Source organism: Colobus angolensis, unplaced genomic scaffold, assembly GCF_000951035.1.
Source record: "Colobus angolensis palliatus isolate OR3802 unplaced genomic scaffold, Cang.pa_1.0 Scaffold8, whole genome shotgun sequence".
Taxonomy (NCBI): Eukaryota; Metazoa; Chordata; class Mammalia; order Primates; family Cercopithecidae; genus Colobus; species Colobus angolensis.
In genome coordinates, this window is record NW_012121820.1 from 12,328,217 (window position 1) to 12,355,954 (window position 27,738).

The 27,738-nt window shown below is 43.1% G+C and overlaps 1 protein-coding gene across 1 annotated transcript in view; it reads left to right on the top strand.

Moving 5' to 3' along the window:
• CHD6 (chromodomain helicase DNA binding protein 6) overlaps positions 1 to 27,738 on the top strand; it is a 219,429-nt gene that overhangs the window by 165,409 nt on the left and 26,282 nt on the right. Inside the window, exons 20-27 of the mRNA XM_011929036.1 lie at positions 466 to 576; positions 2,255 to 2,457; positions 3,169 to 3,368; positions 4,092 to 4,251; positions 7,199 to 7,288; positions 9,397 to 9,500; positions 15,459 to 15,588; positions 18,215 to 18,275. Of these exons, the coding sequence (XP_011784426.1) occupies positions 466 to 576; positions 2,255 to 2,457; positions 3,169 to 3,368; positions 4,092 to 4,251; positions 7,199 to 7,288; positions 9,397 to 9,500; positions 15,459 to 15,588; positions 18,215 to 18,275 (1,059 nt within the window). The remainder of the gene's footprint in view (positions 1 to 465; positions 577 to 2,254; positions 2,458 to 3,168; positions 3,369 to 4,091; positions 4,252 to 7,198; positions 7,289 to 9,396; positions 9,501 to 15,458; positions 15,589 to 18,214; positions 18,276 to 27,738) is intronic.

The following is a 27,738-nucleotide window of genomic DNA, read 5'->3' on the forward strand; positions in this document are numbered from 1 at the left end:
GTGGGATGTTCTGTGTTTTATAAGGAGAATATGGGTGAACGATCCCTTGTCTCTACACCTCATACTGCCCAGCCCAGTACCTTTTCCATAGCAGACATTTGGTAACTGTTGCACTGAAAAAAATCTAGAAAAGTTTTAAGAGTTAACTCTTTCATAGAGAACTAGACACCAAGTGGCACATTGCCATTGTCTTCCAGGGTTTGCCTTCCTGCTTCCAAGCTTACGCGCCAAAAAAAATGATCCCTTCAGTTGAAATTGTAATTTGCTCACCCAATCTTTAAAATAAAAGGAAAAAGAAAGAATAACCTTGAGATTTTCACATTCATTTTGGAAGCCCTGTTAAGGGTTTGATTTTGAATGCAAATAGATAATATACTTAGGTTTCTCCTGTATTTGAAGTAACACTGGTGTTTTATTAGTTTGTACTGTGTTCAAGCACAGTTTATTTTCTTGTCTCCTTCACAGGCTAGCTTTGTGGCTTCAGGAAACAGAACAGATATTTCTTTAGATGATCCTAACTTTTGGCAGAAATGGGCTAAAATAGCTGAACTGGACACTGAAGCAAAGAATGAAAAGGTACAGCATAATAATATTTTATTCCATGGAACATTCACTTATGTCATACATGATAGTAAATTCCTACACAGCTCAAGTCATTATTTACTCTTGAGTCTTGGTTCTTAAATGATATTTGTACCATACTTAAAATATGCCTGGCGCATAGACAACACTCAGTAAATCTTAACTGTTGTCATTTTTAAATGGCCATTCAGTCTGTTGGGCACCTGGGAAATTAGATGAAGGCAATTAGAACTGGAACTGGACACAGGGTCAAGTTCAGGCCTCTGTCTCAAGCCAACATTCTGTCCCTTGCATGTGACTATTTTATTTCTATTTCAACACTTCCTGTGAGAGAAACTTCACACATAATAGGAAGAGGGAAAAAGCATGACAAAAGTTTGTTGGCTTTACCTCCATTCTTTCAGTGTCTCATGTTTTGTTAATTCTAAACATGAGAAAGAGAATGGACTTTGGAGTGAAACCAGAGTATGCCTTTGGATGAAGTACTTGACCCCCACTGAGATTAGTAGAAGAGGAGGTGGTGAGGCCCACACTGTGGGGTTACAAGGTAGCATTTGTGGATATAACTGGCACCAGTGCCCAGCCCACTGTGAGGCACCTGTTAAATGTTGGTTTCCCTTCCTTCATCTCTGACCCTGTCACCTCACTTCAGGATTAGTGTCTTCTCAGGTAAGTATTGAACTCTCATGGTTCCACAGACCCGGGAGACAGTCCCTCCTTGTAGCTAGCTAATTCAGTAACCAGCACCCAGCCAGAACCACCACAGGTTGCTTAATCCACCCTCTTTTCTCCTATAAATAGAAATGCTGATTTTCCTCGTTTAAGAAGATCCTACAGTAACCTGTTCTAAGTGTTTCACAGTGTCACAATCAAAAAACTACTGTGTGTGCAGGACATTGGGTCCAAGCAGGGGAAGAAAGCACTGTGGCTTTGTAGCCAGGCAGAAGCAATTGGAGCCTTCTTTGTTGGGAAGCACGGTGATCAAAGCAGGGATAACACTGGACATTTGTTACCTGGGCTGTGTGGAGTACTCAGGAAGTTAGCCTGGCTTGGGGAAGAGGTATAGGGGGAAGGAGTGAGGAGCAGGAAGCAATGGAGACTATAGAAGACACATGGCCAGGGGAGCCATCAGAATAACTGAGGCTCCTGAGCTGGAGATGGTGTTTTCAGTGAAAGGCAAAGGGTTAGTGGATAGAACCAGTCGAAGGCAGATAAATAAAGCAGGAATATGCGTTTGTCTTGAGAAAGTTGCTGAGCAGATGGAATTCTCTGGCTTGTCTTGTCTCCAGAGTGCAGACTGCTCTCTGCATGCTGGGCAGAACAGCTGGGTCTTCACCACTCCAGGCTTTCTTAGCAAGAGCTGACCACCACTTTGGTCACTGGGGGGGGGCCTTGCCTGCCCACACCCCGGGTAGAATGACTACAGAAAGAACAGATGGTGACAAGCAGCCCTGGGGGCCAGGGAGCACGCCAACTTGAGCAAGTCCCAGAGAATCCTGTCTGCTTGTCCTGTGGTCATGGAGACAGCAGGTCTGCTGGGAAGAGCCTTTAGTGCTGGAGGATGAGACAGGGGCATGATTCTATCCCAAATGTGTCCTGGGGATACACTTATACATTGTGATAGGAGTAGAGAAAAGAGGACTTTCTTCCCAGTAGTCCTCTCCATTTCTAGGAAAGCTTAGTGATCGACCGACCTCGTGTGAGAAAGCAGACCAAACACTACAACTCGTTTGAGGAAGACGAGCTCATGGAGTTTTCAGAGTTAGACAGCGACTCAGATGAAAGGCCTACGAGATCCAGGCGCCTCAATGACAAAGCCAGGCGCTACCTCCGAGCGGAGTGCTTCCGGGTAGAGAAGAACCTGCTCATCTTTGGGTGGGTATTGGCTCTGCTTGGTGGTGGTGGTGGTGGTGTTGTTGTTTGTTCCCCTCTGTTTTTCAGTCCCCAAGATTTGTCTAGCATGTCTCTCCAGTCACCTTTGGGATTATAGGGCAGAGGGGGATCTGTTGGAGCAAGAGAGAACCATGCCTTCTGCCCAGAATCCCTCTCAGTCACCATATGCTCTGCAACCACAATGCAGACATGCCATGGTTTTCTCATATGCCTGTCACAGCAAATCTCTGGTACTAATTTGCTGTCTGGTACTGATTTCCTGCTTCCCCCAACCCCCAAGGATATATGAGGAGTCCACACAACAGATGTTATAGTCAAGGCATGATTCGTGTGGGGCTTTGACTCTGGTAGAAATCAAAGGTTCAGCTTCTGTGAGCTCATCATTGCTTTTGAATAATGCTGCTGGACTCTTTAATTCCGAATTTATTCCCTGCTCCCAGTATTTTGGTCCCTCCGTTTTTAACAATGTAGTGGCCATACGAAGTTCTCAGTGTCCAACGTCCACCTTAGTGATATTTGGTGTGCTACAGTCAGGTGGTCCTCAAAGGCCTTTCGGGACAAAGCCCTTGGGATGATTAACAGACCTACAGAGAACAAAAGCATGTATGGCTCTTGTTTCTCCTCCTGTGGGGAGGCTGCATGCATGACCTGGCCCATCCTCCCTCCAACACCTGTCTGTATGTCCACTGTCAGCTGGGGCCGGTGGAAGGACATCTTGACTCATGGCCGATTCAAATGGCATCTGAACGAGAAGGACATGGAGATGATTTGCCGTGCCCTCCTGGTGTACTGTGTCAAGCATTATAAGGGGGACGAGAAGATCAAGAGTTTCATTTGGGAACTGATCACACCTACCAAAGACGGGCAAGCCCAGACCCTCCAGAACCACTCAGGTGAGAGGTGGCAGGGCCACACCTAAGAAGCACAGACTCCCATGCACTTCATTCCCTCTTCCTCTGTGGGGCCGTGTTGCTGTGCTCTGGGAGACTTCTCTTTCTCAGGTGTTTTTCAGAATGTTACCAGTGGGAAAAGATGTTGCTTTCAGTTCTGCCTCAGAATCTCCCAGTGTTACCTGTGATATTTTGTTTAAGTACAACTGGGCCCTCTTAAAGTTTCCCACATCCAGTCCTGCCCACTAACCTGAGTCTCACACGGGTTCCCCTTTTGAATTAGGGATGCACACCCAGTGCTCTCTGACTTGCCTTTTGCGTTTCACCATCCTGTCCCTGTCCCACCTCTGTGCCTTTTCTTGTGCCACACTCCTTCTTCCCTGTCCTTGGTTAAGGCTCCCCTTGAAGTTTCAAGTCAATTACTCCTTTTCTCCCAGCCAGGTTATAAGTTCCCAAAGGGCACAGGTTATGTTACACCTTTCTTAATCCTCACAGGGTACTTGGGAAATCTTACTGACAGACTAAGTGGTCCTGGAGTTTGTTTACTAAGGAGGAGACCAAGTGCAAGGCCTTCCCACCACCACCACCTATGGGCTAAGGAGTAGGGTCTGCTATCCAGACCACAGCCCAAATCTGTTCTAACAAACCCCAGTCCAGCTCTGTTCTAAAACTTGTGTTTAACCCCCCTTGGCTATCCACTTGCCCTATGCTCTCTTTCTGTTTCAGGCTTGTCTGCCCCAGTCCCTAGAGGGAGGAAGGGGAAGAAGACGAAGAACCAGCTGCTAATCCCAGAGCTAAAGGATGCAGATTGGCTGGCCACCTGCAACCCCGAGGTGGTCTTGCATGATGACGGCTATAAGAAACATCTCAAACAGCACTGCAACAAGTGAGTGTCCCTCCTCCCATACCCTGGTGGCAGCCCGGCTCAGACTGCTTCGATTCCTGGGAATGTCACAGGGAGACCGCTTCATGCTCTTGTGCTACTTCCATGCGAGGTCTAGAAAGACAGGATGTGTTATCTGTGGTCTCAGCTGGGTCAGAATTCATGTTACAGGTCCTGTAACTCCTTTAACAGTACCTCTGCTCTCCCACAGAACCTGGCCCCTCTGCCATTGCATTGTATATACCCCTGAGGATTTTTCTGTTTTGACTCTCAAAAACCAGTCAGTTCATCCTCTGCCCCTGAGATCACATTAACAAGGGCAGAACATTGTGACCTTAGTCGCTGCCACTCTCAGCCTCCTCTTCCAGTTTGCTGATGCCATTCATGGCCTTCAGTTATTTGATAGGCATGCATTTGAGGTAGTATGCTTTGTATCTGTAGGCTAACAGCTGGGGTTGAGTGGGATGGAGGTAGCAAAAAGAAAACAGTGATTGAAAATGAAACTTTGTTCATATGTAGTTTAGTCTTGGGGACTTGGGCATTCAGCAACAAAACAGTGGCAAGTTTGCATGTGGATACTGTACCACTGTGCAATGTATCTGACCCTTGGAAATGATGTAATTCGTGTCAAAGTCATGCAAGAGTTATCTTCCCAGCATTCCTGGTAGGCAGTGTGAGGGCGTCCGGTTGCACACCTCTGCAAGAATTTATTACCTTATAGGTTAAGAGCTTTTGCTTGGGTTTTCCCGTCTCCCTGTAACATCTTCTTAATGATTCTGTAGTTGTTGGGTTGTGTGGTGTTTTTTTCCTCTTTTACAGATAAAGTTTAATCCTTTCCCTTGATCACCTCAAATAATTGAAGATAAGTCTCATGCCCAATACTGTAATAAAAACTATTGTACACAAAAGTACAAGCTCTTCAGAGACAGCAGTAAGCACTCAATGTGTTGTTATTATTAGCACGATTATTATTTTAGCCATGAAATTATCATCTAAAGAACCTTTAAAAAGTGAAAAAGCACTGTTTCAAATCCAAGCTAAAAGCAGACAGGATAATGGTTATCCACTGAGGGTGGGATAGTAACTAGAAGGGAATACCAAGGGGACTTAAGGGAAAATAGTCTGCTTCCTGATCTGGATGCTGAATACACATGTATGTTTTGTTTGTAGGAATTCATTAAGTTATACATTTTTGCATTGTGTACGTTATGGAAGTATATTTCACATCAGTAAAATACTTTTAAAAAGAAAAAAAGGATATGTCGCCACCCAAAATATTAATGGATTGTTTTCTTTGGCTAAACCGAGGGCGTTACAAAGCTGCTGCAGCTGTGTGTCCCTTTGAGTTCAGATGCCAGCTGGGAGGAGGGGCTGGCTAGAAGGAATTGTCCATCCATCCTCTGAATTGATTTCCCTTCCATTTGGAGGAGAATTGAATACCATTGGCTTTAAATTCTGTTCTCTCATGCCGCAGATATTGTCAGACATCAACACATTTGTTTCTCTTTATGGAAATGGAAACAGCTCTCCCTGTCTTAAGGAGACAGACATTTTCAGGAAAGCCCTACTTTAATTGAGCTAAGTCTCAGCAGGCAGAACTCTGACATTCTGTTGCAGTTTTTACTAAGGAGGCTGTCAGCTATGACCATCTACAAATTAAGGATTGGCAGGGGTTGTAAATTCTTAAGAGTTCTTATTCTCTGGGCTTTAAAAATGAACAAACAAACAGGTTGGGTGCGGTGGCTCACGCCTATAATCCCAGCACTTTGGGAGGCCAGGATGGGTGAATCATCTGAGGTCAGGAGTTCAGGACCAGCCTGGCCAACATGGTGAAACCCCATCTCTACTAAAAATGTAAAAAATTAGCCAAGTGTGGTGGTGGGTACCTGTAATCCCAGCTACTCGGGAGGCTGAGGCAGGAGAACAGAAGCCGGGAGCGGGAGGTTGCAGTGAACCAAGATTGCGCCATTGCACTCCAGCCTGGGCGACGAGCAAAACTCCATCTCAAAAAATAATAATAATAATAAATACTCTCAGAATTATTTGAGTTGATTGACAGCTGAGATGAGAAATGGTATACCAGAGATAATAAGGGTTCTTTGCAATCTGTAAGTTCTGACTTTGTGTGTTTCCACTTACAACTTGAGCCCACAGTGGCACTTTCTACCCAGATCTAATAGATAGAAATTGTGCTTTCTTAGAGGCCTTTGTCATAGTCCATTTTCTGCTGCTATAACAGAATACCACAGACTGGGTATTGGCTCATGACTCTGCGGGCTGGGATGCCCAAGAGCATGATGCCGGCTTGTGGGCAAGGGTCCTCCAATGGCAAAAGGCATTACTTTTATTACATACCTATAGCATCCGGCAAGATGTAGAGCATATAGTAGTTGCCCGACAAATACTTGCTTAATTGCTTTGTCTGAGACATGTTTGATGCATTCCTATGGAGCCTGATTGTGGTCCATACAGAATAAAAATGAATTGAGCACCTCAGAAGAGAAGACATCCATGAAAAATAGGCACTTGCCTTTATTCATTTATTCATTTAACTGTGTACAAGTGAAACTGTTTGAAAGCACCACTGTTCACCCTACTCACTCTTCAGTAGCTGGCCTTTCAGAAGCTACCTCTGCCTAAGAGGTCACTGTGGCCACATGGAAGGGGTGAGTACTCTTAAAGATGAGAAGCGCTGTCTGTTCCTGCTGCCCGCTGTGGCTCACAGGATGATCTAACAGATAACTGATGTAGTCATTTTTTTTTTGGAAAATGGGAATGAGCATAATAATGTTTTGCCATAATGTTTTGTTTCTCTAGTGCCTTCTCTTCGATTGCTTCATAATATTAACTACATGGGAATGTCCAGAATTTCCCAGTGTTAACTTGGGCATGTGGTTCACAGACAGTTATGGTTCTAATTTGTTTGCATTAATGTGTTCAACTTTCATAGAGTACTTTTGCGAGTCCGGATGCTGTACTACCTAAAAGCTGAAATACTGGGAGAAGCAGCTGAGAAAGCATTTGAAGGAACTCCTGCCAGGTAAAGCAAATCAGACTTAACATGTCAACATTAAAGAATTGACATAAAATGCCTATTCATGGAGCTGGTCAAACTTGCCTGTGCTTAAAGAGGCCCATGTTCCTCCTACCCCCTGCCCAGGACCAGTGACCCGGATGGGAGAACAGGCAAGTACAATAAGGACAATTCATCAGGTCATCTACAAATAAAATAAAGGAGAAAACCATTTCTTAGAAACCTAGCTTTTGGTGAGTTAGTTCATTTTATTTCCCTCAAAAGTGTTGTAAATTTTCTTTTAAAACAGTCATTTACTGTAGAGTGAGTGTCAGTTACTGATCTGACATGTATAGACTGGAAGTTTTACCCACCATCCCATTCTTGGCGATAGTACTCATATACGTATTTCTTTTATTTGCTGATCATATGAATAATAGGTGTGGCCTATTGGATTTGTTGCATGTTAGTTTTGCAAATTAGTGTTTTGAAAGCTATAGAATCCTGTGGGAGTATCCCAAGATTTCCAAGAGTGAGGCTACCAGGTTCTCAGCTGGCCCTTAATAAAGCTGTCAGAAAGACCCAGTTTGTAAATGGGGTCACCAGGTGCAGTTTGCTAGCCCTGTGCACACCTGTTATTCCTAGAGAATACCAGGAGTTCTGATATTCAGACTTTGTGTTGAGATTACCTGGGGCCATGGTTTCTTCTTTCTCTTGCTTTCCTTTGAACAATGCTAGTGTCTCTAGAGTTCATAGGAGCTCTAAAGTAAGAGGGAGGAACATAGACAACCCTACCCATGGGTCAACTTATAATCAGAGCCAGGCTTCTCAGCAACTGTTGTCACTTTTTATGCCTTTCAGAGTCACTGTTGTAATTTCCAGCAGGGATGGGGAGGTTGTGTGTTTGATAGACAGGTTCAATTTGAGTCATATAAATGCAGCAGAATTCCGCCTGATAATTTCCATCAGGTGTTACCTGGCAGAAGTAGTCTGAACTTACCACTGTCATGTGTAGGAAGTCATAGGTGGTAGCTAGGTAGAACACGGAGAGAGTAAGTCTGCTGCCCACCCTCTTCCTTCCTCTGCATTCCTCTGTCTCTTAACTGCTCCTGTTAAGGTTGAATACCTTCTTGTGAAGAAGTTGCCATGAGACATGAACAGCAGTTCATCCCAGAGAAGTCATTCAGCCATGGCACTGTGCAGGCAGAGCCTTGGATCCCTGGAAAGGTGGGGGTCAGGAAACACTACCCCCACAGAGGAAGCTGGGCCTGGTAGGGAGCATTCAGTCCTGTGTCACAGTAAGAGCCTGACGGAAGAAGAAACTTCGGAGGCAGCTGGATGGGGAGGGAGAAGCCATCTAGGTGCATGCTATTCCCTAAACCCCAAAGCCTTAAAGAGCGAGGACTGTACTCAGATGAATGAGGACAGTGAACTTAGGGTTTATATGAGCTCTCAAAACATGGACAGAAACTCAGAGAGGGGCTAACACCTGCATGTCTGGCCTAGAGTGAGTTATGTGCATCCCTCTGGCCAGGGGCAATGCAGTTTTTGATCATTTTTAATCTAATAGACCACTGCCAGGAGGTGCCACCTGTTATGGCACTTACTCTCTGAAAGGCCTCCTGATATACCCACTTGTTCCAGAGTGGACTCTTGTTCTTAAATGGTACGTAAGATCTCTACTTGTTGCGGCAACATACTGAGCCACGATGATTTGGGTACTATTTTAAACATTCCATCATGTATGAATTCAACTGTTGGATAAGCTCTACCTTCAGATGTCCAATATATCAATGGCCTTTGCTATGGTTCACATAAGGTGCACATTAGAACTCCATACATGTGGATCCCAAAATGCCACCCTGGACCAACTGACATTGGGTTCTCCAAGAGGTGCTTCAAGACTGTGTCAGGCTGTCAAAGGTGGAGCCTGGAAATCAAGTACTTATGCTTAAATCACTCCCTAAGTGATTCTCATGCAAAGCTCTGGTTGAGAAATGATGACCCACAGCCTTCCTAACTCTTTTGTTTATTGTTACCTTAGCATCTCAGCATGCCACTAGGACTGTGGCCTAATACCAGGGTTGGGCCGGTAGCTTTTGTGTTGTTTTGAGTCTACGCCCTTCCTTCCCTAGGGAGCTGGATGTGCCTCTGCCCGACATCGACTACATGGAGATCCCAGTGGATTGGTGGGATGCTGAAGCCGATAAGTCCCTTCTCATTGGCGTGTTCAAGCATGGTGTGTATTTCTCTGAAGGCGTTCCCTTCTGGATCAGTTTCCCCCAGGAAGGATGAGTTCAGCCACTCTAAGCTCGGCATGTTCCTGCAAAACTCCATCATTCTGTTACACATTCATCTCAAAAAGTAGAGCTTCACCGCTGCCCCCTTGGAATTTCCACCAGATGAATATATGGCTCACAATAATACTGCGAATATTATATTATTGAGGAACATTCAGGCCACAAAGAACCTGTTTGGTGTATATCTTCCTCCCTTGTTTGTCCATGCTGTCAGATATGGGACTGCCTCTAATAGTCCCAGTGCCTGGCACATAGTAGGCACCTTGAATGAAGGAGTAAATAAATGGTGGGAAACGCTAAGTTTCAGCATTTCATATATGTGCAGAATTATAAGGTCATTCTAGATAATCTATATATTCCTAGTGTGTATCTTTTACTCTATTGGCATTTAAAAAACTAAGCACACAAGATAGCATAGACTATCTTTTTTAAAAATTTGGTAATTGAGCCACTAAAGGGGACTGAGAGGTTTTTTAAACACTTAGAAAAACTGAAGTAAGTGCTCCCTTTCTTCACCTCTGGCAGTGTTTTAAACAGCTGCCCTTGCTTTCAGCCAGCTGCCAGCCATTAAAATGAATGATGAAAGGGTCAAGTGATAGTCACCCACAGTATGCCTGACAGACACTTTCCCTGCCAGGTGAATCAACAGAAATGTTAAAATGAGGAGCAAGATTTAAAGTGAAAAGAATTAGGTATACCTGGCTTTAGCTATCAACTCCACGGCTTACTAAATGTGTGACATTGGGCAAGTCATCAGCTTCTCTGAGTTATTTTCTCACTTATACAATGGAGGAGGTATAGTATCAAAACAGCCTACCTAGGGATTGTTTAAAGATTAAATATTACATTAAATGTAGACCACCTAGAACAGTGCTTGGTACATAATAGGTGCTAGGTGCTATTCCACTCTACCATATTACTCTACCTTTGGAAGGTTGTTAACTTTCTAATGCATGTTCTTTAAAGGGAATTCTTCAGTTTTTACAGGCTAACCAGCTATATTTAAGTTCTTACAGTTTTTATAGGCTAACGAGCTATATTTAAGTAACAACCATGCCTATACATATTTTAATTTGGAATCCACTCAAAACTTGGTTGCTGGTATTGAGAATGCAGGCTTCAGTGGTGCAGTGCTACTGAGAACCCTTTGTCAAACCGCTGGGGTTAGGCTAAAGCGGTGCTGTCCAGTAGAACTACATGCGATGATCGAAATGCCCTAATTCTGCACTGTCTGCTGTGGAAGCCACTAGCCCTATGTGGCTGTTGAGCACTTACAATGTGACTAATGTAACGGAGCAAGTGTATTTGTATGTACTTTTAATTAATTCAAATTTAAATAGCCCCATGGCTCCTCTGTTGTGACTCCTCTGTTGTTTGTTGTTACTTTAGCATCTGTTACTAGCATCTGTTAGTGGCTCCTCTGTTGGACAGTGCAGAGGTAGAACTCAGCTCCAAAGTAGAAAGAAGTGTGTGACCTCCCTGTTAGTCACAGGGGACCACAATGCAACCCAGACTTGGTTTAACCTAGTTTTGGAAGGACCCCAGAAGATGACAGGCTGCAAAAGACAGCCAGATTCCAGAGCATCTGAATTTGGTGTGTGGGGGAAGGTCCAGTGACCCTGGGTCTCATTTCAGTGGTGGTTTTAGGGCACATTGTCAGATCCCTGCATGGCAACAACATGCTGTGAAAAGAGAACACATCTGAAGTCCCAGAACTATGGCAGGTAGAATTTAGATGCTGCTATTTCTTCCTCCCCCATCCCAACACACCCACTATAGACATACAGAAAATCAAGGCGGATCAGGACTTGGAAGAAATAAGGCAAGTCCCCAAATGCAGAAGTCATTTAAAGCAGAACTGAAAGCTTAGGGGGCCAATATGATAGTGGACCAGAGGTACTGGGTTTTTAATACCCACAGAAATGGAAAACATGGCCTTGAAAGGGTTGCCCCTCCAGGAAAGGGAAGCAAGAAAAAGCTCTCTGGTCCAAGAAAGCAGAGCTAAAGAAACAGATCCCTGAGAGATAAAGAGATGAAGACATGAAAGAGAAGATGAGACGTAGAGGACAGAGTGAAGTTGACATCCAAGAGGTGAAACGACATGCCCAGAAAATACTAACAACAACCCGGTAAGGCAAATCAGTATCACACACAGTCTGTGAGGCAAAAAGCATCATTTTTCATTGTGTAATGAAAGGGGGTCATTACACAATGATGCTAGATACAACTCACCGGGAAGATATAATCTCATGCGAAGGACACAGCCTCAGAATGTGTAAAAGTGGACAGGAATCTAAGGAGGTCCAAGACGCTTTCTCACCTGGAAAAGACAAGTTATTTTTGACGCTCCACCTTCTAGTTTCCTAATCCCTAATCACCATTCAGGGTATTGGGATTAATCAGTTGATCTCTTAGTCTCATATTGGAGATAGAGTCAACCCAGATGATACATAAGGTGCTCCCAAACTCTTCTGCTCATTGAAGCAGGTTTGGGGAGTATAAATTGTTTTTCCTGATCACACCTGTGAGATGTTAAGATGACACTTCATCACTCAATTCCATTCAGAATCTCACAGATTGTCAGTTGAGGTGAATTTGGAATTTACAGTTACAGCTGAGGGGCAGAGGCCTTGAAGATGACTTGTGCAGTGTTTGAAGTGTCTCATTGTACAGGATGAGTTTAGCAGATAATGCTATAAAGACAAGAGAAGAAACAGCCTCTGTCCTCAGTGCTAAGAGACTAATCCTAAGCCATAAAGGCAGACTCTGCATAGGGCCAGATCAGTTTAGTTGGATGGTTACGTTGGAGTCAACTTAGATGAGGTTGGACAGATGCCTCATGGGCCCATCCTCCTTGGCACCCTCCGGAGTCATCAGATCCTGCCCCTGCCTGGCTGCTACCTATTCCATGAGCTTAGTCTTAGACCTGTCCTCATCTAGGTAGCACATCTGACCACCCCTTTCTAATCTTAGCCCTCATCACAGTATAACCAGGCACACACAGCATGTCTTACCAGGTGACAGCTTCTCAGATAGTCAGCAGCTCTGGAGATGTGATACTCAGCCATTTTCAGAAAGCCAGTCTGTCTAGTGTTCACTTTTCAGGGATATTGTGTCAGGAAGCCCTCTTCACTTCACCTGCATGCCTTGGTTAATTAAGTATGAGCTGTAGGGCTGCAACCATTTTCTTTGTTAAGAAACACATGACTGGCCGGGCGCGGTGGCTCAAGCCTGTAATCCCAGCACTTTGGGAGGCCGAGACGGGCGGATCACGAGGTCAGGAGCTCGAGACCATCCTGGCTAACACAGTGAAACCCCGTCTCTACTAAAAAAAAAAAATACAAAAACTAGCCGGGCGAGGTGGCGGGCGCCTGTAGTCCCAGCTACTCCGGAGGCTGAGGCAGGAGAATGGCGTAAACCCGGGAGGCGGAGCTTGCAGTGAGCTGAGATCCGGCCACTGCACTCCAGTCCGGGCGACAGAGCGAGACTCTGCCTCAAAAAAAAAAAAAAAAAAAAAGAAACACATGACCGTTGACTGAGGTTTTGTGAATCTTTTTTTTTTTTTTTTTTTAAGAGACAGTGTCTCACTCTTGTCACTCAGGCTGGAGTACAGTGGCGTGATCACAGTTCACTGTAGCCTTGAACTCCCAGGTTCAAGTGATCCGTCCACCTCAGCCTCCCAAGTGGCTGGGGCTACGGGTGCACACCACCATGCCTGGCAAATTTTTTTTTTTTTTTAATGTTTTGTAAAGAGGGGATCTCGTATGTTGCTTAGGCTGGTCTCGGATTCCTAGACTCAAAACAATCCTCTTGCCTTCACCTCCTAAAGTGTTGGGATTACAGGCGTGAGCCACCATGCCCAGCCTTGTGGATCTTTTAGTCCGCTCCAGACAAAGCCTGCTGTAACCCTGTTAAATGAGATGAATATAGCCATGGATCCATCTCCAAGCTGACCCCATTAGCACTGGCTTAATTTTTGGTTGGAGCTTTAGCCTGCAGCAAGAAGGCTTCTGTGGCAAACCTATTCTAAATGATGCTCTTGACAGCTCAGTTGGGTTGAGTGACTACTGCCCCTCCAAGGTAGCCTGCATCTGTGAAATTTTCCATGACATACGGACTTTAGTATTTCTGTTGATATTCTTAGAGAGCAGCTTATAGACTAAGTGAAAAGAGGCAGGCAGCGGACACCCCCTCACAGGCCTGTCACATTGCTGTTTGTCTTTGTATTGCTGTTGCAGCTCCTACTGGCCTCTTTTCAGTACAGTTGTTAGGGTTTTCTAGGGGACTAAAATAGTCATTCTTCCTCACCTCCAGCTTCACGCCTAATTGAGAAATAAAATTGCTGAATCTGTCTCTAGGCTTCAGATCCACACATGACAAGAGAAAGTCTACAGAATAGAAGCTTGCCCAGGTCAGGGAGGGTCCCAGCCTGTTCCATGCCTGAGCACAGAGTGTGAAGGTAGTATACTCCTGTACAGTTGGCCTCCCTCAGTAGTAAGGGGACAGTAAGGGAAGGATTTCACCATCTCACCTGTCATTTAAATTAGCCCTCTCTTCATGAGGAGCAGGTGGAGAAACTGACTGGAACCTCCTTAAAAGGAGTATTGGGGAAGTTTCTGTTTTGATGTGAGCTGAGACAGGAACATGGGGAAAGGGTGAGAGCGATTCTTCTTTCTACGACAATGATTGGAAGAGAAATAATCTAGGCAAAATCGACTCATCCGGTCAGTTGTTTGTTCAGTCTGTACCATGTCAGGCCCTTTGCTAGATATTGACTATATAATGATGAGCAAAAATAGATACAGGTTCTGCTCCTAGGAAGCTCACGACCTCATGAGAGACTTAGAGCAGTCAAGTAATTGCTGTAAGGAATAAGTGAGTAAAGAACATAAGGCACTGCAGAGCTTCTCATGCCAGGTACCTCATGTGGGCAGCACCTGTCATGGAGATGGCAGGAGAGCCACTGTGAATTAAAAGATCAGCTACCCACAGCTCCTCAGGGAAAAGAACCAGGTGCTACCTACAGCATGAAGGATACAACTGCATCAACAGTGATTCGAGAACAAAAACCAAGATAGAAATGAAATACCAAACACAGGAAAATCAGGTTTGTTCCTAAGAGCCAGGCTGGTTCTTATTTACACTCAGCTCTTCCGTCTCCTGTCATGAGGACTCTTGCCTTTTATGTGGCCAAATGCTGTCTCATTCTAAGAGTACATCAGGTTCAATAAAATAAATCCTCACTCAAAGACTTTATCAAACTGAAAATGAGGGTTATTAAAATTGTTTTGCTTCCTTTTTGAGGCCCCTGTTCGGGGTCAAAACACTGTCTGTTGTTAACTTTGGGGTGTGATGAGGAGCACTTCCAAAGCCCTGGCCAGTGTGGATTAAGATTTGTACTGAATTTGTGATACAGAGGCCACAGGTCTGTCTTAATGCAATAAACAATCATCGTAGTTCTCTTTATATTTCAGTCCTGCCATCCATCATGTTGTTCAGCTTCCCTTTCCAACACATGGGATAAAAGTGAGCTATAAGAAAACAAGGCCCACTAAGGACATAACAAGGTATCCAGTGTTGAGGATGGGGGAAGAAGTTGCAAAACCAACTCACAGGAAGCAGCAAACAGAATTGTATCTGTACAGTTGCATCTTTTCGTGGACACTGAGTATTTCCATAAGCCATTGTTTATTGGTCAAACACTACTCAAAGGTGTCCACATTAGCACCAGGATCTTTCCCTGATAGTCTTATAGGATCTCATTAATCTTAAATAAGTTTTTTTTGTGTGTGTTTGTTTTATTCTTTACTAAATAAGGAAAACAAAAAGACTAGTGCCCAAAGCAAATGTTGTGAGTTCTAACATGACTTCGGGCATTTCTCACCACTCTTGATCAGGTTATGAAAGGTACAATGCCATGCGAGCAGACCCAGCACTTTGCTTCCTGGAGAAAGTTGGGATGCCCGATGAGAAGTCCCTTTCTGCAGAACAGGGTGTTACAGATGGGACTTCAGACATTCCTGAAAGGTGAGAAGCCACGTGGGCCAGCCCTGATGTGACATGCCATGCCACTGATCTGTGACCCCTTCCTCATACACTCAGCACACTTTGTATCTCTTCCTCAGTGTCTGGCATCTCCCTACACCTTGCCACACTGCCACTGTTTTTCATAATTTGAACCAAATACCGGTTCCTATTCCTCATGAGTTCCCCAGGCTGCCCACCTTTCTAAAAGTCTGCCCAGCTTTTTAACCATGCCCATCCCTTGTCTGGTCAGAGGATTCCTGTGGAAGAATTCAGACCTCCCATGCCTGACAGAAAGCTAAGAACAGACATAAGCACAGCCTTCCTGACTTTGAACTAGTTCCTCAGCTGAAATTCCAGTATTGTCTAAGGATTGCATAGTCCCTGAGCAAGATGGATTTAGGGGCCGCTCCTTGACGGCCATGGCATTTCAGCTTGTCCATGGAGTCTGTGCAAAAAAGTATGGAAAGCATCTCCTTTGATTTTTATTTACTCTTGACATAAATACATAGGAAAACTAAATAAACAGCTAAAAATTGTAGTTCTTCAAATTATATCTGTATGTTTGAAAACATAGCTTTTTTTTTTTTTTTGAGATGGAGTCTTGCTTTGTCGCCTAGGCGAGAGTGCAGTGACACAATCTTGGCTCACTGCAACCTCCGCCTTCTGTGTTCAAGCAATCCTCCTGCCTCAGCTTCCTGAGTAGCTGGAACTACAGGCACACGTGCCACCGTGCCCAGCTGATTTTTGTATTTTTAGTAGAGACGGGGTTTCACCATGTTGGCCAGGCTGGTTTTAAACTCCTGACCTCGTGATCCGTCCACCTTGGCCTCCGAAAGTGCTGGGATTACAGGCGTGAGACGCCACGCCCGGCCAAAACATAGCATTTAGCTCTTAGCATTTATCTCTTAGTTTCTCCCCAAAAGTAGCAGATACTGCTTTGCGTTGCCCAGGACTGTGGACAGACCTGAGAGTGTGGCACTGCCAGGAGCCCCTAACTATTTGCTCAGGCCAAGAAAAGTGTGCAGTGCATTTTCCATCTGTCCTTAACCCCTCATGATCACTTCAGCTGCCCCAGCATGTTTCTTGAGGACAGATAACAGAGATGCATTCTGGGAGATGTTAACAGAGACCCATATGACTGGTGATTCTCATGTTACATTCAGTGATTCAGGGAAAACACTCCCTGGATGGGTGCCTGAATGTGGCGTAAAGGCTATTTTTTGTGGGTTGGCTTTTCTTTCTACGGTTAAGCAGTAAAGTCAGGAGCTTATCTTGCCTCTAGGACTTGAGCAGTAAGGACAAGAATATTTGGGACAGTAATATATCAAAGTCAGTTTTTGGGGGGGGGTTTTTTTTGTGTGTGGTTTTTTTTTGTTTGTTTGTTGAGACGAGGTCTCACTCTTTCACCCAGGCTGAAGTGCAGTGGCATGATCTCGGTTCATTGCAGCCTCCACCTCCCGGTTTCAAGCAATTCTCCTGCCTCAGCCTCCCGAGTAGCTGGGATTACAGGCACCCACCACCACGCCTGGCTAATTTTTGTATTTTTAGTAGAGACGGAGTTTCACCATGTTGGCCAGGCTGGTCTCGAACTCCTGACCTCAGGTGATCCGCCCACCTCGGCCTCCCAAAGGGCTGAGATTGCAGGCGTGAGCCACTGCACCCACCCTCAAAGTCAGTTTTTAAAAGAATCATGAAAAACAGGTAGGCATCAGCAATAGTTAAGCTTACGAAAGAGAAGACATTAGGCAGCTGAGCTAGCGTCAAGGGTCTGATGGTAACAAGGGGAAAATGTCCTTGTTAACCAGTGACAGCAGAGCTCCCTTCCAAGCCAAGGAGTGATTTTTGCCAAATGTGATTCTGTGGGAAGATTCGTCCTACTGTGACCGGGGAGTTGCAACATTAGGCCTCATTTGATGTGCACAGCCTTCAGTTTCTAGAGTGTGTTCTTTTATCAGAATCACTTGTTCGTATGACTCTTGATGGGCAGGAATTACCTTTTTCTGAACTTGCCTGAGTAGACATGAGGCTGCAGTCTCAGTTGATAAAGGTCCTTGCCTGTAGAAGTGGTAACTGTTTGGTGATAGTTTCTTTCATTCTCAGTGTCTCTTGAGTTCTCCCACAAGGGAGGGAAAAACTAAGACTTGGAGTGCCTGTGGTAGAAGGGATCTATTGTCAGCCCTCCTTGTCTGTGGATGTAGAACTCTCAGATAAAGAGGGCTAACCAAGGGACTTGATCATCTGCTGATATTGGTATCCCTGAGGATCTGAGAACCAATCCTCCGTGGATACAGAGGGCTGACTCGGAAGTCCCCCTTTATTCATGGGGGATACCCGAAATTTCAGATAGTACCAAACCCTGTATAAACTGTGTTTTCTCCTATATAAACACACCTATGATAAAGATTAATTTATAAATTAGGGATAGTAAGGGATTAACAACAATAATAATAGAACAATTATAACAATATACCATAATAAAAGTTATATAAATGTGATCTCTCTCTCTCGCCCTGTCTCTCCCCAAAAATATCTTAGTATTTTTGGACTGTGGTTGACCAGGGTAACTGAAACTGTGGATAAGGGGGACCTAGGTAGTATGTGATGCCTTTTTTGTACTTTTATTTAGAGGCAACACAGACAAAGAAGACAATGCTGAGGACAAAGTAGATGGCCTCCAGAAACAAACGGTGAGTCAAATGTGCAGTATTCGTTGTCTACACTGTCTTTCATATTAAGAAAGAAATTCCTATCTTGGTAGTGATCTGGGGGAACTTGATTGCATTGCTACAGTTACATTGCATTTTCCCCAACATTTTATTATAAAAACTTAAAATATACAGACTGCAATTGCATTTTTATTCTAATTAAACTTTTTATTTTGAGATAACTATGTATTTCAGAAGCAGTCACAAAATATAATACAGAAATCACATATACCTTTTATCCCGTTTCCCCTCATAGTGGCGTCTTACAATATTGTAGTACAGTATCACAATCAGGATACTGATACAGATAAAGATACAGGCCATTTCCACGACCACAGAGATTCATCCTGTTGCTGTCTTATAACCATATCCTCTTCCTTCTGCCTTCACCCCTCTTTAAATTCCTGGCAACCACTCATCTGTTCTCTATTTTTTATGATTATGTCATTTTAAGAATGTTCTATAAATGGAATCATACAGTATGTGAAATTTGGGGATTGGCTTTTTCACGCAGAATAATTCCCTGGGATTCATCAAGGTGGTTTTCTGTATCAACACTTCATTCCTTTTCACTGCTGAGTAGTATTCAGTGATTTGGAGGAACCACAGTTTGTTCAACCATTCATCCATTGAGGGACATCGGGGTTGTTTCCAGTTTTTGACTATTAAGTCCACTGTAAACATTTGCATATAGATTTTTGTGTGAACATACATTTTCATTTCTCTGGGATAAATGCCCAGGAGTGTAATTGCTGGGTCATATGATAATTACATGTTTTGTTTTTTAAGAAATTGGCAAATTGTTTTCCAGAGTGGCTGTACCATTTTACACTGCCACTAGCAGTGCTTGAGAGATCCACTTTCTCTGTATTTTCCATCCTCACCGGCATTTGGTGTGGTCACTATTATTTACTTGAGCCATTCTGGTAGGTGTGTGTAATACCTTGTTGTGATTTTAATTTACATTTCTCTGATGGCTAAATGATGTTGAACATCTTTTATGTGTTTAATCGCCATCTGTATATCCTTTTCAGTGAAATGTTTATGTCCCTTGCCTGTTTTCTAATTTCATTGTTTTAGTGTTGATTTTCTAGAGTTCTTTATATATTCTACATACTAGTCTTTTGTCAGATACGTACTTTGCAAGTATTTTCTCCCATCCTGTAAGTGTGTCTTTTTAGGGAGGATCCCTTAAGCCCAGGAGTTCAAGACTATCCTGGGCAACATGGTGAGACCTTGTCTCTATGAAAAATTTTTTTTTTAAAAATGAAAAATCAGTTTGGCGTATTTGTGGGTTCTATTTCTGAGTTCTCTGCTGTTTTCCATTTATCTATTTGTCTTTTCCTCTGCCAGTAGCACATAATCTTGAGTGCCATAATACCATAAGTTTTAAAATTTGATAGATTGTTACCTCCCACTTTTTTCTTCTTTCTCAAAATTGTTTTTGCTTTTCTTGTTCCTTTGGCTTTCCATATAAATTTTAGGATAATCTTATCCACAGAAACTTGCTAGGATTTTGATAGGCATTGCTTTAAACGTTTATATCACTTTGGGGAGAATTGGCATCTTCATTGAGTTTTTACAATACTGAATCTTACTATATACCTCTTCATTTACTTTTTTTTTTTTTTTTTTTTTTTTTGACTTAGGGTCTCACTCTTTCACCTAGACTGGAGTGTGGTGATGCAGTCATAGCTCACTAAAGCCTCAACCTCCCAGGCTCAAGTGATGCCCGCAGCTCAGCCTCCCGAGTAGCAGGGACCACAGGTCCCTACCACCACACCTAGCTAATTCTTTCTATTTTTCTATTTTTTGTAGAGACAGGGTCTTGCTATGTTGCCCAGGCTAGTATGGAACCCCTGGGTTCAAGCATTCCTCCCTCTCTGGCCTCCCAAAGTGCTGGAATTACAGGCATGAGCCATTGTACCCAGCCCTTTTCTAAGTTTTTGAGGTGGGAGTTTCTATATGATTGGTTTGAAACTTTTCTGCTTATCTAATACATGCATTTAGTGCTATAAATTTCCCTCAGCCTGGCTTTAGTTATGTTTCATTAATTTTGCATTGTATTTTCACTTTCATTCAGTTTAATGTGTTTTTTTAAATTTCCCTTGTTCCATGAATTATTTAGGTGTTTATTATTTAGTGTCCAAGTGTTTGGAGATTTCCCCATTAACTTGCTGTTACTGATCTCTAGTTTGATTCTATTATAATCAGAGAACACATTCTATATGATTCCAGTTGTTTTAAATGTATTAAGTTTGTTTTATGGCCCAGGTTATGGTACATCTTGGTATATGTTCCATGGGCACTTGAAAAGAATATGCATTTTGGTGTCGTTGGATGCAGCATTTCATAAATGTTGACTAGGTCCTGTTGGTCGATGATGATGTTGAGTTTTTCTGTATCCTTACTGATTATCTGTCTAGTCGTTTCATCAGTTGTTGAGAGAAGAATATTGAAGCCTCCAACTGTAATTGTGGATTTATTTATTTCTCCTTTCAGTTCTATCAGTTTTTGCTTCATATATTTTACAGCTCTGGTGGATGCATACACATTTAGAACTATATGTTCTTACCGGGCACAGTGACTCATGCCTGTAGTCCCTGCACTTTGGGAGGCCAAAGAAGGCAGATCGCTTAAGGCCAGGGGTTTGAGACCAGCCTGACCAACATGGTGAAACCCCATCTCTACAAAAAATACAAAATTAGCCAGGCATGGTGGCGCATGCCTGTAATCCCAGCTACTTAGGAGGCTGAGGCATGAGAACCACTTAAACCCAGAAGGCAGAGGTTGCAGTGAGCCATGATCACACCACTGCACTCCAGCCTGGGCAACAGAGCGAGATTCTGTCTCAAAAAAATGTATAGAGAGAATTACATGTTCTTGGCAAATTGACCCTGTTATCATTATATAATGTCTGTCTCTTGTCTCTGGTAATTTTCTTTGCTCTGAAGTGTACTTTATCTGATAAATTAATATGGCTACTTTCCCTTATATAGTGTGCATAAATATAATTTTTTTATTCTTTTACTTTCAACCTGACTTTATTGTATTTGAAGTGAGTTTCCTATAGATAGCATACAGGTAGATCATAATCTTTAATATGCTCTGCCAGTCTCTGTCTTCTAGTCGGTATTATTCAGACCATTTACACTTAATGTAATTATTGATACATTAAAGCTTAAGCCTGTCATTTTATTGTCTTTGTTTTCCCTGATTTTTTATTTTTCCTGCCTTCCTCTGGTTTACATGAGCATTTTATATGATTTTATTCTGATTTATCTATATTTTTTAGCTTTTTAATGCTTCTAGGTGTTTCATATGTTTATATGTAATGTATCACAGTCTACTAATACTATCATTTTATCAGCTTAAGTGAAGCGTAGAAACCTTCCATTTTTGTTCCTTTATCCTCTCATTTGTGATATAGCTGTCTTAACCATTTCTTATCAGATAATGGTAAAATTTTTGCCTCAACTGTCAAACATCACTTAGAAGACTCAAGAGAAGAAGGAAAGTATGCTATATTTACCCATATTTTTTTTTACTGTGTTATTTTTCTTCCTGGTGTTCCAAGGTTCCTTCTTTTATTGTTTTCTTTCTGTTTAGAGAAATCTCTTTAGCTGTTCTTTTAAGGTAGGCTAGAGAACTGTCAGACAGTTCTCTTAGTTTTTCTTCATCTGAGAATGTCTTAATATCCTTAGTTTTCCTCATCTGAGAATGTCTTAATATCCCCTTTATTCCCCAAGGATATTTTCACCAAATGGAGAATTCCGGGGCGATAGTTCTTTTCTTTCAGCTCTTAATGTTCTGCCGCTTCCTTCTGGCCTCCATGGTTTCTGATGAGAAATTTGTCATTCAAGCTCTTTTTCTCTATTGGTAATGTGTCTTTTCTCTCTTGATGCCTTCAAGATTTTTTCTTGGACTTTAGTTTTCAGAAGTTTATGATTTTATGTGTGTATGGATTTCTGTGAGTTTACCGTATTTGAAATTCACTCGTCTTCTTAAATCTGATTTCTGTCTTTTGCTAAATGTGAAGCGTTTTCAGCCATGATTTCTTCAAGTATTTCTTCTGCCCTGTCCTCTTTCTCCTTGCCTTCTGGGATACCAAAAAAATGAAGATTAGATATTTTGTTGTAGACCCGTGGGTCTCTAAGGCTCTGTTCGTTTTTTTTTCTGTTACTCACATTGGGTACTTTCCATTTTTCTGTCTTTGAGGTCACTGATTATTTTCCTCCTCCATTCTGCTGTTGAGCCTTCTGTTGAGGGTTTTGGGTTTTCATTTTTGGTTTTGGTGTTTGTTCCAGTTTATTGTACTTTTCAAACCTAAAATTTCCCTTTGAATCCAAAGATTATTTGGATCTTTGTTTCTTTGCTGAAACTTTCTGTTTTTTTTTTTCATTTGTGGCAAGCGTGTTCAGAATGGCTCACTGATGACTGTTAAATTCTTACATCAGATCATTCTAAGATCTTTCCTCTCAGCATTGGCCTCTTTTGTCTTTTTTTCATTCAGTTTGAGGTCTTCTTGGTTCTTGGTATGTGATTTTTTTATTGGAACCTGGACATTTTGGACATTATAGTGTGAGACTCTGGATCTTATTTAAACATTCTCTTTCAGCATCTGTCTTGGCAGGGGAACAGAGGTGTGGAGATGGGGAGCACTTGTTTCTGGGAGGTGGAAGCAAAATTTCATGTTCCCAGTCTGCTCCCATTAACCCCTAAAGGGGATGTTTCTCATTTCTTTGAGCAGGGATGGAAGTTTAGCTCCACCATGGGTAGGGGTGGGGAACCTCATTACTACCTGTCAGGGTTGAAAGTCCTGACTTCCTGCTTAGCTTTTTCTGATACCACCCCAGCAAGGGAATGGGGTACCCTATTACCAACCACCTGGAAAAAGTAGAAGTCTAAGCTCCCACTCAGCTGTTGCTACCATTGGGTAGAGTTGAGTCACAGTTTCTTCTGCATTGTTAGGCTGGGGTATAGCAGTTATTGTCTTAATATTTTCTGTGTTCCTAACCTGCTAACCTGCCTCTTCCTAGTCCTTAACTAGAGAAAGCAGGAAGCAGGCTGGCTTCTTTTTTTTTTTTTTTGAGACTGAGTTTTACTCTTGTTGCCCAGGCTGGAGTGCAATGGCATGATCTTGGCTCCCTACAGTTTCTGCCTCCCAGCTTCAAGTGATTCTCCTGCCTCAGCCTCCCAAGTAGCTGGGACTACAGGCATGTGCCACCATGCCCAGCTAATTTTTTTGTATTTTTAGTAGAGACAGGGTTTCACCATGTTGACCAGGCTGGTCTCAAATTCCTGACCTCAGGTGATCCACCTGCCTCAGCCTCCCGAAGTGCTGGGATTACAGGTGTGAGCCACTGCACCCAGAAGGTTTTTTTTGAGGGCCTTTTTTGTCTGCCTCCTTTACAATTTCCAGGTAGCCCGCTTCTTTACCTCCAAATCTAGGATATATGAAGCCAAAAAAAAAAAAAACAGGGTTTTTTCATCATGTCATTCCTTGGGTCCTGAGGTCTCTAGTTTGTCCTTTCTTTTTTTCACCTTTCAGAGTTTTCTTACGCTTGTTTCAAATTTAATATCTAGAGGGTTTAATTGTACTTAAAGAATAGGGAAATGCATCCCAGAAGCGGCAGTCTGTATTGCATTTTTAAAATGAGTTTCTGAGATTTTGCGAAAGCAGACCTGAAACCTTACCTGGGCCCCAGCACCATGTGACCAAATTTTCTCTAGCACTGAGTAATAGAGCAAATGTTAGAATGTTGTGGATTCTGGATCCCAGAAGTTACTGTAGCATTGTCCCCAAGTGACTCCCCTGCAAGGGTCCTCCCTCTTCTTCTCCCTATCACTACCCAAAAATTATTCATTATTTTCCATTCTCTTCTGTTGATTCTAGCTTGCAGAATGTATTGTATTTACTTACTTTGGCCTCCATCAGCTCTGACCCCTGTAACAGTAACAGTGGCATCCCTTTCTTAAAATAGATAATAGTAATTTTTCAAATTATTTGTTCCCCTGTATCCTCAAGCTTTGAGAAGCAGTGGATTGAAGCAAATCGGCATGAAGCTTCAGACTCCGGTAACATGAAGGAAGTTAGGTTCTTGTCTTGACAATTCAAATCCATGTTCTGGGCCGGGCACAGTGGCTCACGCCTGTAATGCCAGCCTTTGGGAGGCTGAGGCGGGCCGATCATGAGGTCAGAAGTTCGAGACCAGCCTGACCAACATGGTGAAACCCTGTCTCTACTAAAAATATAAAAAATTAGCCAGGCGCGGTGGCATGCGCCTGTATTCCCAGCTACTCAGGAGGCTGAGGCAGAGGTTGCAGTGAGCCAAGATCGAGCCACTGCATTCCAGCCTGAGTAACAGAGCTAGACTTCGTCTCAAAAAAAAAAAAAAAAATCATGTTCTGCTATTTCAGTCCCTAGTTTATATTATTTCTTTTATGTGTAATTTGGGGTGTGTTTTCCCTGTAGAAACAACTCAAGTACCAAAGAAATGAACGTAATACCTTATTCTCATATGGAACTTGACTCTTTTCAAACCAGTTACTCCATTTGTTTAAGTTGATCCTCACCTCACCCTGTCTTCATTTGAGGGCTGAGAAAACTTTAGGCCCTCCCTGAAAGTTAAAGGACTTGACTAAATGACAGAGCTAAGACTTGTAATTCTCTAGATATGCCAGCATTCTTCGTTGTAGTCAAGTATTCTTTTCGTAGTCCAGACAGTAGAGAGTATTTCAGGTGTGCATTTATGCCCTTCCTCCCAGCAGCAGCTCATACGAAGAGGCCAGCCTCTGAAAGCCACTGACGTTAAACTGGACATGCTTAGGAGGACACTGGAGGGCCATGGCAGAATCCGTAAAAATAACTTAAGTTCTCTTATATATTAGGGTTAAACTCTGGAATTACTTTTGTATTCATTTACAAAATTAACACGTTTATGATTTCTTTTGCTCTTCACATCCTTAAAACCTGGGGTATAGAATATCATCAAAAGCAAAATGACATGGGGAGTGGGTTTCCCCAGATTCTGAGGCGGACAGACTATAAACAGATTCACCTTGACTTCTAGTCCGCATGCTAAAACCACACACGTAGAGGGATGGCCAGCATCTGAGCCAGGCCTGCTGCCCACGCTGCTTCACTCTTGCTCCCTACCTCCTGCACTGAAGACACTGTTTGGGTGTTTCTTTCTCCCAGTTCTGTCCTCAGGCAGAGTTAAAGAAGCTCAAAGCATTGTGTAAAAAGAGCCTGTTCATCAGAGCAGTTCCCCTGAATTAAATAGACCTGGGCATAGAAAGGGAACCATTTAGCAGATTGATAGAGTCTTAGCATTACAAGGAGCCCTGGCACATGCCTGAGTGGTCTCAGTGTGGCGTTCCCTCTTCAGCAGGGCTGTCAGGGGGTCTTTCAGGTCGACGAGGGACTCCCGGGAGTTCTTGAGGAAAACAAGAGGAACATGCCACCTTCTAAGGGAGTCTATTTTATTGTTGGATGATACTTCTTTTTACCACACCAGAAATCTGCCTCCCATCTGGTTCCATGGGTTCCATCTAGCTTTCTTTATGGTACTGTTGTTTTTCCCCTCTCTGATAGAATTTTAAATTGCCTGAGACCAGCTCATGACCTTAATATCTTTAAATTTCTTTTCAGGTGGAATAGCTCTAGTTCCTCTATATCATATCATCTCCAGACCCCTTGCTATTCCAGCACCTTCCAGAGCCCACAGTGGTTGTTGTCCTCTTAAAATGTGGCATTCAGAGAGTCATAGAATGTTAGAATTTGAAGGGAGATTTGAAATGATCTAAGTTACAGCTTCCCCCACCCTCTGTTTTAATACCAATAGCACTTTTGATTGGCAAATCATTACAGATGTCAACGTGCAGACAGATTCAGTGAACCTACAGAAACCTTCTAAAGCAGTTAGTCTGAAAGTATATTTGGGTTGGAATAGTCTGGAGCCTGGAATTGTAAACAAAGTCTTTCTCTATCACAGCCAGTATGTGGGGAGAGTAACACGTCTTTTAACAGAAATAGCAATAAGTAACAGCACAATTTTCATTATTGTAGTTATGCATGTCCGTGCTGTGCCACAGTTCCTGCCATAGGTGGCTGTGACAGCTCAGGTGCTCTCTGAACCATGAGGTCAGTGCGTAAAAGGATGAGGTCGTGGCCAAGAGCTTGCAGGAAAATTTAATGCCTAAAATGGCCAAATTCCATTATACAAAAACTTTAATTAGGAACTGAACACGCACCCTCTTCTTGTGAGTTAGGAGTTTGAGGGTTCTGTGAACTCAAATACTAGTACTTGTGTATACTTTCACACTTACAGAGCACACTTCCCAGTCTGTTAGGCATTATTCTTATGCCCATTGTAGAGATGAGGGAGCTCAGGTTTTTGTTGTTGTTGTTTTTTGAGATGGAGTTTCGCTCCTGTTGGTCAGGCTGCAGTGCAACCGCGCAATCTAGACTCACTGCAACCTCTGCCTCCTGGATTCAAGCGATTCTCCTGCCTCAGCCTCTCGAGTAGCTGAGATTACAGGCATGCGCCACCACACCCAGCTAATTTGGTATTTTTAATAGAGACAGGGTTTCACCATGTTGGTCAGGCTGGTCTCGAGTTCCTGACCTCATGTGATCGACCCACCTCGGCCTCCAAAAGCGCTGGGATTACAGGCGTGAGCTACTGCGCCTGGCCGAGGGAGCTAAGTTTTAATCAGCTGCAAAAAAGTCATACAGCCAGGGAACACAAGAACGGTATCTCCCCTGCCCTCTTCTTTTTCTATATTCTGTCATCTTTCCATAATAAAATCCTCGAATATTGTGTTAATGGCATTTGAGGTATATCTGCTTTCCACCTGAAGATTATGCCATTCTCCATTTTGCAAAAGAAGAAATGAGCTTGAGAGAGCTCAAAACAACTTGCCCGAGGCCAGAGAGCCGTGGATCATGGGACTCCAAACCACGTGTGTCCTCAAGATGGAGAAATTGCACATTGTAACCAATCAGTGTGCTTTGTTGTTGACATTCTTGTCAGCACTCTGGGGCCCTTCACTCTGAGGTGATTGATTCATACCTCTTCGAAGATGAACATTTCTTTCAAGTTGATTCATGTAAGCAGAAATTGAGGTAGCAAATATTAGACTACATAGTTCAGAAGCAGGGCCTCTGCATGCTCAGGACTGTCACTGCTACAGCACCTTACACACTCACATTAAACTGGTTATTCACTAAAAGTCTGACATCTTTTTCACTTGAGCTACTAACAAACTAGGTCTTCTTCATTCTGTCATTTCTTTTTTTTTGAGACGGAGTCTTGCTCTGTCACCCAGGTTGGAGTGCAGTGGCCTGATCTCAGCTCACTGCAAGCTCCGCCTCCCGGGTTCACGCCATTCTCCTACCTCAGCCTCCCGAGTAGCTGGGACTACAGGCGCCCGCCACCTC